The sequence below is a fragment of the Carassius gibelio genome, chromosome A10 (genome assembly GCF_023724105.1).
Source record: "Carassius gibelio isolate Cgi1373 ecotype wild population from Czech Republic chromosome A10, carGib1.2-hapl.c, whole genome shotgun sequence".
NCBI lineage: Eukaryota > Metazoa > Chordata > Actinopteri > Cypriniformes > Cyprinidae > Carassius > Carassius gibelio.
Genome location: NC_068380.1, coordinates 22,113,288 through 22,127,074, shown reverse-complemented (window position 1 = coordinate 22,127,074; position 13,787 = coordinate 22,113,288). Strand labels below are relative to the sequence as shown.

Sequence of the window (13,787 nt, the reverse complement as noted above, 5' to 3'; positions counted from 1 at the left end):
CCAAATATGGAGGTGGAACTCACAGCCCACACTAAAATATGGGATTCAGGCAGGAGACTTTATGATGGCTACAAACATACTCCTGTCTGGGAATAACTACTATAAAGTCTCCCACTTGTTCAATTATATGAATATGGGCTTTGTTGGGAAGGACTTTTTCTTTAACATTCAAGACACCTACTGCCTAGGAGCAATCAAGGAATTTTGGGAAGGGAAGAGATCTACAGCGATCCAACGGCTGCAGGATAAGGACATTGTTGTGCTAGGTAAGTCCCCTGGCTTCTTCAAATAATGGAAATTCAAAACTTAAATTCTGTGTGCAGAATCCTCGCATCATAATGTAGTTTATTTGGTAATTTTTTTTATTTATTTATTTTTTAGATTTTTAAAAATTACAAGGTTTCTTATCCATTTTTATCTTGCTTTTCTTTCATCTTTTATTGTACTTTTCAAGTTTGTCATTTCAGTTCTTGTTTTGAAATCATTGTTGTGTTTGACTTTTACAGCAGATGGAAGAATGGATAGTCCAGGACACTGTGCACAGTATTGCACCTACACCACGATGGAGAACGAATCAAAGGAAATCATATCTGTTGTGACTGTTGACAAAAGGCAGACCCAGCGAAACTCTGTCTAAATGGAAAGAGAGGCTTTTGTAAAAACCATGGACAAGCTTCTAACTGAAATAAAGCTCACAGAAATATGTACGGATGCTCACACTCAGATTTCTTCTCTTATGAGTAAGTTGGTATTATTTACAGTACAACTGTAAAATCCTTTTTTATGTTAAGTAGATGTGTATGATTTATCTGTTGCATGTATTAACTTCTAAATGTCTCGTTTTTCTTTTGTTTAAAAGATCCTAACTCTGGTCACTCAAGGGATATGTGGCATGTAGCGAAGAATCTGGCCAAGAAGATCACTACAGTGGGTTTTCCTATTTTTGAAGTTTCAGATGTATGGACATTTAAACATATTTCTCAATCGTATTCTAAATATGTTGTTTTTGCATTGTAAGGCAGGACAGCTGTCAGGACAAAAGATACTACTGAAGTGGACAAAAGACATTGTTAACCACTTCTGGTACTGTTGTAAGACGGCAGAGACGGATGGGCATTTCCGGGTAAGTAATACCACCGAATTCGTATTATGAAATCTTGTAAATAACTACATTGTAAATCTTGTAAATAACTACATTACTTGGTTTTGTATATTGTTTTTTGTTGTAAATGATGCATCTGGGACATGTTACCACTAGCAGCCGCTTGAGGGCGCTAGAGGTAATTGATTACCGGATATAAGCCCCGATCATAGACGAGCAAGTCAGATTCTTTGGTAGAGGGAAACCTCATGGTTGAGCTCATGGCTGGCTACCTTTTTTCCTGTCCTGTTTGAGAACTGTTTAAGTTTACGCTCAAACGTGAGTATATGCTGACTTTCAAATGTGTGATTGCTGACTTCCAAATGTGATATATGGTTTATTTGAAATTCCAAAGGCTGATGTGCACTATTTGTTTTCTTTTATAGAAGGACTTTTTTTTTGGACCTTAGTGGACTCTTTGGACATTTGATACCTTTATTGTTCCATGCTGCACGTGTTCTCCTCATTTGAGCACTATTTACCACACGATCTTCTATAAGCAACCTTGGTTTGTTACTACAGATCTACAGTGCTGCTTATCTCCATTCCATTCTCACTGGTCTCACTGGATTATAACATTGCATCGTCCTCAAATAACAGTTTGGATCTTAATCATCTCATCAGCATCATCATCTGATTCATCTAACATTGAACTAACAAGTTTCATTTATTATTGACTTTCCTTAAATGCTCATAAAAATGCTCAGTTATTCATGTTGATTATCTATCGTGCACTTGGGAATAAAACCAAAAAGAGAAACGTATTTGTTTGGTGAAGTGGTTTTATTATTAGTACCAGTCGAATTCTGTTGGACCCCTCAGATTGTATCATCTTACATTAAGGGAGGTGTTACAGAATGGCGCCCAAACAGGGACCCGCTTAAGCATTTGTGGGATTCCTTGTAATTAAAAATAAATTTCGATGGTACTGAAAACCCTTCACCAACAAATATTCCTAACAATCATCTGCTATGGAAGAAAGGGAACATATCTCAGATTTTTCTGATAAAGCTTATATACATCGAAGGGATCCGGTGGCAAATTTGATAGATACTTTTAGCGAATTGTACTTAGATTCTGAGGAAGAAAAGGAAGGTAGAGTTGAGCCATCAGACTATAGAGTAAAACAAGATGATTTACCCTTACCCTTACCTCCTCCGCCTCATGATTTTCAAGAAGAGGAGTTACAATTCGGCAGTGATGAAAAAGTGCAACGAATGAGTTGTATTGAAGAGCACCTTGTGGATCTGGAACACAGAATCAGTGACTTTGTTACCTCAGAGGCTTTGAGTATGAAACTAAAAGCTTATGAAGACAGAATGAATTATCATCTTCAAAGAGAGATAGATCGAGTTCACCAACAGTGCTATGCCAAAATTGATGATCTAGCAAAGAGCATGGTGGATTGTTTGAAACGACATGATAAACAGCTGGAGAAGCAGTTCAAGGATATCCAACCGGTCACATCAACTCCTGTTTATTTCAGCACAGATGCATCTCACAGAAAATCCCACGCACCTTCTAAGATTACCTCAATAACACAAGACGCGACGAGGCAAGTAACACATCATTCTTCAGCATCTCATCCGCCTTCTGTTAAAATGGATTTACCTACCTTTAGTAATTTGATTTCAGAAGACCCCATTGAATTTACAGATCGCTTTGAAGAATATACTGAATTGAGACCCATGTCCCACGAAGAGGTGTTGGCAGCATTATCCGTGAGTCTTAAGGGAACCGCTAAGAGCTGGTGGAGAGCGGAGAAACAGTATATTCGAGATTGGAATTCATTCAAAGAAAAATTCCTGTTCTCATTTTTGAATGAAGACCACAAGGAAGTTGCTGCACAGAAATTGGCAAATTACCGACAGAGGGTCAACGAATCGGTGAGAGACTTTGCTTTCAACTATAGAGCGATGGCACTAAAAATTAACCCTTTGTTGCTTGAAGCCGAATTAGTGCAGGCAACATTAAGAAGCTGCAATCCGCGGTTGGCGTCACTGTTGAGAGGAACGGTGAAAACCATTGATGAGCTGGTTCGTCTCGGTACCCAAATAGAGAGGGACTGGACTGAGAATAAGAGAAGGTGGAATCAAGAGAAAAGTGAGGAACAGAAGAAGAGCTCTACTGGTGAGAAAAGTCAGTCTAATCGCGTGATGCTGATTGATCCTGCTGTTGGCTCTCAGTGTGATAATGTACTGCAAGCACCCTTGATTTTAAATCACTCATTCTTCAATGCTGTCATTGATACGGGAAGCACTTTTTCTTTGATGCAGCAGAAAGTATGGCAGAGACTAAAGAGAAAGGATGAGCTCTTGACCAGAAGTGATCAGAAATTCATGCTTGCTAATGGCCAGAGTCAAAAAACCCAAGGTAAAATACTCTGGGAATGTGAAATGTACGGATCAAAACATGAGGTCACATTCTATGTGATGAAGGATGAGGATTTGGCAGTACCTATCATCTTAGGTTTGAATTTCCTTAAAGAAGTCAAGGTCACCATCGATTTTAATACTTCATGTATATCTCTGCCTGATACTAACTCTAGTCATCCCATGAGTTTTAATAAGACGATCAAGCACCCTGCTGTACGATTTTATGCTGCCCAAGGAGAAGTTGAGTTGATGTGCAATGAGAAGTTGAAGTTAATCGACCAAGTCGTGGAAAACTCTCATGCTGCATTCGAGGTAAAGAGTCAATTGAAAGCTCTCCTGTATGATTGGCCTTCGGTATGCACCACAAATCTAGGATGTACAAGCCTGATCAAGCATGAGATTAAAACTATTGACGAACTTCCTATAAGAAAGAGACCGTACAGAGTCTCGAAAGTCAAGAATGATTTTATTGAAGCGCAAATTAAGGAGTTACTTCGATTAAAAATCATCAAACCTTCTACGTCTCCATGGGCCTCCCCGGTGGTAGTCGTAGATAAAAAAGATAAGGGATCTAGGTTATGCATTGATTACCGAGGTCTGAATGCTAAAACACACCTTGACGCATACCCCATGCCTCAAATCACAGACATTCTGGATTCTCTCCAAGGAGCCAAAGTGTTTACCACGTTAGATTTAAAAAGTGGTTACTGGCAAGTCGAAATGGATCCTGCAAGTGTACAAAAGACTGCTTTCGTCACAGCTTCAGGTCTATATCAATTTCTATGTCTTCCTTTTGGCCTGAAAAATGCCGCTGCGTCATTCCAACGACTTATGGAACAAGTCTTAAGGGAGCATAAGAACATATGTTGCATGGTCTATATCAACGACATCATTATATACTCTCCAGACATCCAGTCTCACATGCACCATCTCAAGCAAGTGATCCAGAGTTTACACACCGCCGGTCTCACTCTTAACCTCACAAAATGTAAGTTCATTTGTCCTTCACTGGACTACCTGGGACACACCATCACTGCAGACGGAGTTAAGATGAATGCAGACAAAGTGGATGCGATCAAGACATTTCCTACACCTAAGAACTTAAAGGAGGTTCAGCGATTTCTGGGTCTTGCAGCTTGGTACCATCGTTTTATCCCTGATTTTTCTAGTAAAACAGCACCCTTGCATGCACTGAAGAAGAAAGAGGCAAAGTGGAATTGGACTGAAGAGTCCCAACGTTCATTTGAGCTGATTAAAGATGAACTTACTAAGGCACCGGTTTTAAACACACCTAACTTTGAATCTTCTTTTAAAGTACAGACTGACGCAAGCGATGTGGGTCTAGGAGCCGTGTTAATGCAGGAGGTGGATGGCCAGGAGAAAGTAATTGCCTACGCGTCACGATTGCTCAGAGGTGCTGAGAAAACTTATTCAACATCGGAAAAAGAGTGTCTTGCAGTAGTATGGGCTGTAGAGAAGTGGCACCATTACCTGGAGGGTAGAGCTTTCGAAGTGATCACAGATCATGCTTCCCTAGTCTGGCTATTCCAGCATCCAAAACCAACATCTAGCCTGGAAAGATGGACTATAAGGCTACAGGGGTATCATTTTACTGTAAGGTACAGAAGTGGTCAATGTAATGTAGTGCCTGACGTATTGTCCAGGAGGTATGCAGTGGAGTCACCAGCGGTGGTGTTACATACACCAGCTAAGTGCGGTTTTAATCCCGTCACGTGTGATCTACCAGTGGATTTGTCACAAATTGCAACAGAACAAAAACTAGACCCAGAGTGCCAAGAGTTGATGGTTAAAGCAGAGAACCAGAAATCCACTGATTTGAAGAGAACGCACTATGTTTTCAAGAACGCAGTTTTATTTAGGAGTGTACCAGACTCCAAAGAAGGCCAGAGATTTCAAGTTGTCATCCCGGCAAAGTTGAAGGAAGCAATTTTAACTTATGCACATGACAATCCTCTGAGTGGACACTTGGGCAAATTTAAGATACTGATGAGACTTTTAGAGTTCGCCTATTGGCCTTCAATTCGCACAGATGTATGGCAGCACTGCCGGAATTGTCAGAAATGTCAGCAACATAAGCCGACCAACATAAAACCAGCTGGAGCCCTACAAAGTGTTCCCCTAGTCGAGCCCGGTTATATGCTGGGAATGGACATCATGGGACCATTTCCCCGAAGCACCCGACAGAACGAATATCTGCTGGTTAGAGTGGACTACTTCTCAAAATGGGTAGAAGTATTTCCCATGAGAGCTGCCAAATCTGCTACCATTGTGCGAATATTAAGAGAGGAAATTTTCACAAGATGGGGAACACCAGCTTTTATTGTGTCTGACAGAGGTACGCAATTCACTTCCAACATTCTTGACCAAGTATGTAAGCAATGGCACGTAACACAAAAACTCACCACGGCATATCATCCTCAGTCCAATCTCACGGAAAGAGTCAACCGGAACCTAAAAACGATGATTGCCACATATGTTGAACAAAACCACCGTACCTGGGATCAGTGGATTTATGAGTTCAGATTCGTTCTAAATACTGCATGGCACGAAAGCACAGATTATTCCCCTGCAGAGGTAGCTTTAGGCCGACAACTGAAAGGTCCTCTGCAGAGAGCCTTACAGATTCCTCCAGACCCTGATCAACCGTCATATAGTACCCTTGAACGCCAAAAAAGTTTGTATGAGTCAGTAAGGGAGAATGTTGAGAAAGCTCAACCTAAACAAAGAAGGTATTATGACTTGAGAAGAAGGACTCAGAACTTTGATGAGGGAGATTTAGTTTGGGTAAAAACTCATCCCCTTTCTCGAGCAGATGATGCCTTTATGGCAAAAATTTCTCCTAAATGGAAGGGCCCAGCCAGAGTGGAAAAAAAGCTAGGACCTGTTAATTACAAGGTGGCTATGTTGTATGATCCGACTCAGATAGATACTTACCATACTCAAAATGTAAAAAATTTCCATGGGAAATTTTAAGGTCACGGGAGGGGTATGTAACGGTGTAGAACGTTACTTGGTTTTGTATATTGTTTTTTTTGTTGTAAATGATGCATCTGGGACAACATGTTACCACTAGCAGCCGCTTGAGGGCGCTAGAGGTAATTGATTACCGGATATAAGCCCCGATCATAGACGAGCAAGTCAGATTCTTTGGTAGAGGGAAACCTCATGGTTGAGCTCATGGCTGGCTACCTTCTTTCTCACAAGTCCTGTTTGAGAACTGTTTAAGTTTACGCTCAAACGTGAGTATATGCTGACTTTCAAATGTGTGATTGCTGACTTCCAAATGTGATATATGGTTTATTTGAAATTCCAAAGGCTGATGTGCACTATTTGTTTTCTTTTATAGAAGGACTTTTTTTTTTGGACCTTAGTGGACTCTTTGGACATTTGATACCTTTATTGTTCCATGCTGCACGTGTTCTCCTCATTTGAGCACTATTTACCACACGATCTTCTATAAGCAACCTTGGTTTGTTACTACAGATCTACAGTGCTGCTTATCTCCATTCCATTCTCACTGGTCTCACTGGATTATAACATTGCATCGTCCTCAAATAACAGTTTGGATCTTAATCATCTCATCAGCATCATCATCTGATTCATCTAACATTGAACTAACATGATAAGTTTCATTTATTATTGACTTTCCTTAAATGCTCATAAAAATGCTCAGTTATTCATGTTGATTATCTATCGTGCACTTGGGAATAAAACCAAAAAGAGAAACGTATTTGTTTGGTGAAGTGGTTTTATTATTAGTACCAGTCGAATTCTGTTGGACCCCTCAGATTGTATCATCTTACATTAAGGGAGGTGTTACAACATATATGTTTATATTTAGTACAGTATTGTTAACTGTCTTGAGGAAGCCTTGAGAAACAAGCATTTCATCATGTGGTTAGACTGACCATAAACAAACCCGAAATTGATAACGAAAAAGCCTCAAGAATCGTAATCCAAAGCACTATGCACACACATGGGAAGTCTAACAAAAATGTAATTTGTATTGAAACACTTTATACATACAGACTCCGAAGTCATCCTATCCAGATAACATAAATATTGGACCCAGAACCGTTCGGGTCCCGGGTCGGACCTCTGGTTTCGAGTACGGGTGGATCCATGAAGACCTACAGTATGTGGTATAATTCTTAGGGAATTATTTCCACAGATCTACCTGTCAGCTGGAGTCCTTTCACAACCACATCCTGATGTATGCAAGTAAGCGATTCAGTCTCTCGCCGTTGGTTTATGAGGCAAGGACTCAGCCCTTGACTACAACCACCATATAAACAGACCACCACAGCTTAACAAAGATGGCAAAATGATGTAAGATTAACATTAATTTCTCAATGCACACTCTTCAGAAAAGCATATTGGTTTACAGTTAATAAATTATGTATACCACTTTTTTTTTAACTTTGTAATGAATTAATAATTTTAGACCAACAGGTTGTTTTTCCATAATATTATATTTTTTTAATATTAATGTACTAAAAAAAAAATATATATATATATATATATATATATATAAGACTTGTATTTTAAATAAATCTTTTATAGCTTCCATCGACAATACCAAAAGAAATCCGGGAGATGAACTGTCTACACCTTGAAAGTTGCAAAGGACTACAGCTACATCCCTGATTTTCAGGCTGCCATTTTGAGGAAACGACTGCATTCTGTGAGGGGGTTGCCAAGGCAGAGGATTCTACGTCCTGATGACCCTAGAACACTCGGCCTCCTTCCAAATGTTCCTCCTCCATCCATAGACACCATTATTGAGTCCCACGTCAGTAGAGGCCTAGGTATGACCACCTGAAAGTTTAAACTGTAAATACTTTTTCCATAAACAATTTTCCATAAACAAAAAGACTATTGTTCTGTATTTTGCAACTGATGTGAAGTTATACTGTATTCCTGTATATCTATATGCAATGTTTTTTCTCTTATAGGGACCGGCACTACACAGCAAGAGACAACGGAGTAGCAATGAATCCTTGTTCATCTGAACCCAAGGCCTTGTCAAATGAGCAATCTGGAATATATTTTTTGAGAGGAGACCTATATAGCAAAGCTGTTTATGAAAATTATCAACACATGAGAGGTTTAAATAAATAGGATGCAAGTTTAATGTTCAACTCCAGAACAATTTTTATTTTTACTTCAAAAATATATTCTTTGGAAATCTAAATGTCTTATGTCTGCTCCTCTTGCTATTACTTATGTGCAGTATGCTATTAAGAAGGCAGTAAGGAACAATATCACAATTTACATTTTGTATACAGTGTATATATCAGGCATGGCTCGTGGATTTAATTTGGGAAGCAGAGCAAATATTACTGACTGGCTTCCACCAACCTATTGTGCAAAATGTGTTATATGTGCTCAGCTTCATCAATTAAGATTCCCAACTCATGCCTGAGAGATAGATATAGAAAAATATATAGAAAGAGAGAAACTAAGTAAAAATAAAAATCAACATGAAACACAAGTGACAACAGCAGTGAGGTGGCTTTAAAAACCACAGTAGTTATAACACTGTTTCTATGAAACCAGTGTATCTGCCAAATGGGTCTGGGTATTTATCCCGTATTCTGTACACACAACAGCTGGGGATGACAACACGGTTTCCCGCACCAAGGGAACCATAATGCCACAAGACAAAATTCCTGTAAGTGGCATAGCGGTATTCCCAGTTGTCATCCCCAGGAAGCTGTGTGTCATGGAGAGCATAAATGTCGTTTCTGAGCCGCCGTGCTAAGCGCAGTACATGCTCATCTAAAATATACAATGACATGTGGGGAATCTACTGATGCAGGTGGCCTCCATCATCCCACAACATTTATTCTCCAAGTCAGTTCCCATTTCCCTGCACCTTGAACAGCTGCACCATCCAGGCACACATTGTAATGGTATTTCTGTTCCCTGAGCAGCTGGCTGGAGCACATCAAAGATGAGGCCAGGTTCTCTGTCCATGACTCTGACTAGGAGTCTACGAGCGTCATCTGGATCCATGTTCCAGATCTGCTCCTGAAAATAACAATGTTAAGAATTTAACAAATGTATTCCTAATTCTGAAATGATTTCTTCCAGTAACCATCACACTACAAATTATCCAAACTGTTTCTATCCTTCACACGGTCTTGTCTCTCACTTTGTATTTTTTGATAAAGGAAGTTTAATCTTATCCTGACACTTGCAGTATTCCCTAAGATACCTGGATCTGTGACCTTCTTTCCTCTTGCAGCCTCTCCACCCTCACTCTGTCCTCTTCAGAGATTCCAAGTGCTGCTCTAGTCCCTCTTCTTCTAGCTGCCTGTCTACCCCTGGTTGCACTGCTGGGTCCTGCAATTCTTCCCGCTCTTGTCGCGCCTCTCCTTCCACCTGCCATCCTTCCTCTTGCTGCTTTGTTCCCAACAGCAGCTCCACTCACTTCTGCTTTACCGCTGATTTCGACTGCTACACTTGTTTCTGCTCCACTGCTTGCTGCTGTTCTGCATGCTCTGGCCATTCCCCTTCCTCTACCCACTGCTCTTCCTCTTCCACTCACTCCAGCTGATCTGCTTGCCCTTCCTGTCCCTTTCCTACTTCCTCTTGCAGTCACTCTTCCAAATAACGAGTCCTTCTCTTCATGCCGGGGACTCCATGTCTCATCACTAATTGCTAATGATGCTATTGAGGCATCCGGTGAGGAGCCATCTGTCTCTTCCTGTAATAATTCACGTCAACAGAAACACAAACATCTTGAGATACTGAAAAGATATTAAAGACATTTATAATGTGATTTATGTTTTAAAATACACGCTGTTCTTTTTGTTACCACAATAATATTAAGCAACACAACATTAAAAATAACAATAAATGTTTTGTGAGCTGCAAATTAGCATATTAGAATGATTTGTGAAGGTGACACTGAAGAGTAATGATGCTGAAAATTCAGCTTTGACATCCTAGTAATGAATGACATTTTAAAATAAATCGTTTTAAAATAAGTCATTTTAAATTGAAATAATATTAAAAATATATATTACTGTTTTACTGTAATGTAAATGCAGCCTTGGTGAGCATAAGCAACTTCTTTCTAAAACATTTTTTAAAAAAATCCTACCAACACAAACTTTTAAACAGTAGTGTATCTATTTGAGGTGCATTTTCATCTCAAAATGTATTTTTGAGCATTTGGTTCAAATACAAATTTCAAAATGATGTGCTCTTTAACAGATGAACATTATACTGTAACATTTTCACTCCAAGCACACATAATGTCACCTGATTCAGCGTATCAAACAGCTAATTATTCGAATTTGGTGTGATAAAACAGGGTTGGAGTGCAAAAAGTCCGGACAGTATTTCACCAGGACCAGGGTAGGAGACGCCTGAATACATTAACGTTAGTAGACTCATCTTACATTAGCTAACGTTACTAATAACTTAGCAAATTAACGTTTTATTAGCTAACGTTACTTTGCGGCAATTTCATTAGAATGGCATTTCATGAAGTGAATAGCCATAACTAAACGTAACAAGAATAGAAATATAATACAAATAACAATACATTACCTCGTCAGTGAACATGTTTTCCGCTGGAGATGCTAGATGGCTGGTTGTCATAGACAGTAACAACAACTCCCATGAGCCCACGCTCTTTCCTGACGTCATCAAAGTACGTCTTTTGTTATTATTTTGATTGAGTGACCCCTGGTGGCCAAAAATTCCATACTGCACGTTTAATGCAGCCTAAAAATCCTTTAACGGATTTGGATATTAAAAGCATATTAGTATGTTATGTGTAAGCCAGGTTAAAGAGATGGGTCTTTAATCTAGATTTAAACTGCAAGAGTGTGTCTGCCTCCCGAACAATGTTAGGTAGGTTATTCCAGAGTTTAGGCGCCAAATAGGAAAAGGATCTGCCGCCCGCAGTTGATTTTGATATTCTAGGTATTATTAAATTGCCTGAGTTTTGAGAACGTAGCGGACGTAGAGGAATATAATGTAAAAGGAGCTCATTCAAATACTGAGGTGCTAAACCATTCAGGGCTTTATAAGTAAGCAATATTTTTAAATCTATACGAGTTCAGAGAAACTCTCTCAAATGAATTTGATGATATGGGAGGAAAACTATGTATAAAATGTTTGTAAACATTGTAAATAAAGGCAAATTGAGGAATCGTGCTGACACTCCTTGGAGAGCTCATCTGGGACTTGACAATGAGGTCAGACCAGTATGGAGAGTGATTTATAAACCACCATTGACCAAAAGAGTAGGGGACCTACAGTGGAGAATCTTACACAGAAAAATCACTCACTGCTCTTGACTTCATTACTTTGTAGTTTTAACAAGAATTTATGCACAGTCAAACCAAAAATTATCCAAACTCCAGATATAATTTTTGATATACATATTTTACTAGTAGGTACAGGACACTAATACATTTATGTAAGTGAGTATAAGCAAACTGTGACATATTATACCCAAAGAATCTTCATACAGTGAACTGCTAGTGAAATAGAGAGATATAAATGTTTTATCTATATATATATATATATATATATATATATATATATATATATATATATATATATATATGTAACGGGGCGTGTTTTAGAACTACAAATCCCATTAGCCTCAGTTCTATAAAAGGAAGTAAGGAGATTTGTTCGCTCACTTCCGCCTTTGTTCCGTTGAAGATTTATGAATGAAAGTCGCGGCAGATCTAAGTCGCAGCTTGTCTGTGTTGCATGGTGGCAATCGACCAAATGTGTAAGGATCGTTTGTGCAGTCATACATCAAATATTGGAACATTGTTGAGTGCTGAACATATGATGCATCATTTAGGAGTATTTTTGCTGGATGGTTGCCCGAGTGTCATAAACCAAAATAACGGATGGTAGAGGGATGCACGATTACCGTTTATTTTTAGGGTGAATTATTAAGATTGTTTGTGTTCTTTTTTTTGGTTGGATGTTGGACCGGAGTGGGCTAAGGGAGAACTGAGGTCACACTAAAGACAAAAAAAGGGATGAAGTAGAACATTGTTATTTTACAGTGTTGCCTTATTTGTCCTATTTGCATTACCCACTGTTAATACTATTGTTTGTTGTGTTTCTTTGTTGTAGATTTCTTTTGACCTGACGGTGGCTGCGGGGTTGCCTTCACTGGTGGATAGCAGTGGTGTGGTGGTTTGGTCACTTTATTTTTTCTTCCCTTTAGGCTTGCAGTATGATTGCCGTGAGCTTGATTGCAGTGGGAGCACGGTTGCCATTTCTGTTTTTTTCACAATCTAGGTAACCTGTGGCCATCTGTAGGTCTTGTTTCTTTATTTTTGATTGTTTTTGTTTACATTTTTCCTTTGTGGGTAATTGCATTGAAGGTCTGCTATATCTGTTTAACATGTTAATGTTTGTTTTCTTTGTAATTATATTTTCTTTTGAATAAAATGTTTGTTTATTGAAACTTCACTACTGCCTTCTGCCTGCTCATTTCCCTCGTTTGGGTCATGATGTCACAGTTGGCGTAGTCGGCAGGGTCTATTTCGTGGCGAAGGTGGTTGTGAAGTTTGTTGTATATTGATTGTTTGTTTGTTTTTTCAGATTTTGCATCGTGGGACCTCGTCACCTTTCTCTGAACTGTTTTATAAAATCTGTCAACAGATATGGAACAAGAACTACTAGACTTGCGGGAGCAGATTCGTCTCCTGCAGGCACAAAATGAGCAGCTGACAAAAGAGCATCCCCTGTCCAGTAGTACCACTTCTAACCAACCAAACCCTTCTATGACTAATGCCAATTCTTCATCTCCAGTATCTTTTAGCAGGGTACTTTATGTCCCTCGGGAGAGAAAGTGTCCACGCTTTTATGGAAATATGGACTCTGCATTAAGTGTTGAGGACTGGACTGAGGAGGCTAAGGTGTGTATTGAGGGGAGGGGTTGGCCTGATAAAGAAAAGGTGGTGTTTTTGCTTGACCATCTGGGGGATGAAGCTAGAATGGAGATAAAACTCCGTCCGCCAGCTACTAGGGAAACTCCAGAATCTGTTTTTGATATTTTACAAGACTTGTATGGGGGTAAACAGACATTTGTCCAATTACAACAAAGGTTTTATGAACGAAAACAGAAAGAAGGTGAATCATTGACTGAATTTTCCCATGCTTTAATGTCTTTAATGGACTTGATTCTTGCTGTTAATCCAGGCAGTGTTCCAAGTTCTGACAGGGTGCTTCGAGATCAGTTTGTGGAACACGTTTGA

The 13,787-nt window shown here is 39.3% G+C and overlaps 1 protein-coding gene across 2 annotated transcripts; it reads right to left on the bottom strand.

Annotated features, from left to right (window-relative positions):
- Positions 1–8,501: 8,501 nt before the first annotated feature.
- On the bottom strand, positions 8,502–12,049 carry LOC128021575 (uncharacterized). Of its 2 annotated transcripts, XM_052608893.1 has the most exons (3): positions 11,101–12,049; positions 9,758–10,249; positions 8,502–9,570 (listed from the first exon to the last, which is right to left on the bottom strand). In XM_052608893.1, exons 1-3 carry the CDS (start codon positions 11,197–11,199, stop codon positions 9,319–9,321), a joined length of 843 nt encoding a protein of 280 aa, XP_052464853.1. In that variant the 5' UTR covers positions 11,200–12,049; the 3' UTR covers positions 8,502–9,318. The 2 variants fall into 2 exon arrangements, 1 of the variants encoding a protein (XP_052464853.1); XR_008185588.1 differs by lacking the exon at positions 9,758–10,249 and having other exon boundaries at positions 8,506–9,570.
- Between the last annotated feature and the right edge of the window lie 1,738 nt (positions 12,050–13,787).

What these genes read in the sequence shown, in the direction of transcription:
- LOC128021575 (XM_052608893.1), bottom strand. Translation starts at nt 11,199, where the DNA reads ATGACGTCAGGAAAGAGCGTGGGCTCATGGGAGTTGTTGTTACTGTCT. An exon ending in AAAACATGTTCACTGACGAG is followed by an intron (nt 10,250 to 11,100) that starts GTAATGTATTGT and finishes GAATTATTACAG; the next exon opens with GAAGAGACAGATGGCTCCTC. An exon ending in AAAGAAGGTCACAGATCCAG is followed by an intron (nt 9,571 to 9,757) that starts GTATCTTAGGGA and finishes TGTTATTTTCAG; the next exon opens with GAGCAGATCTGGAACATGGA.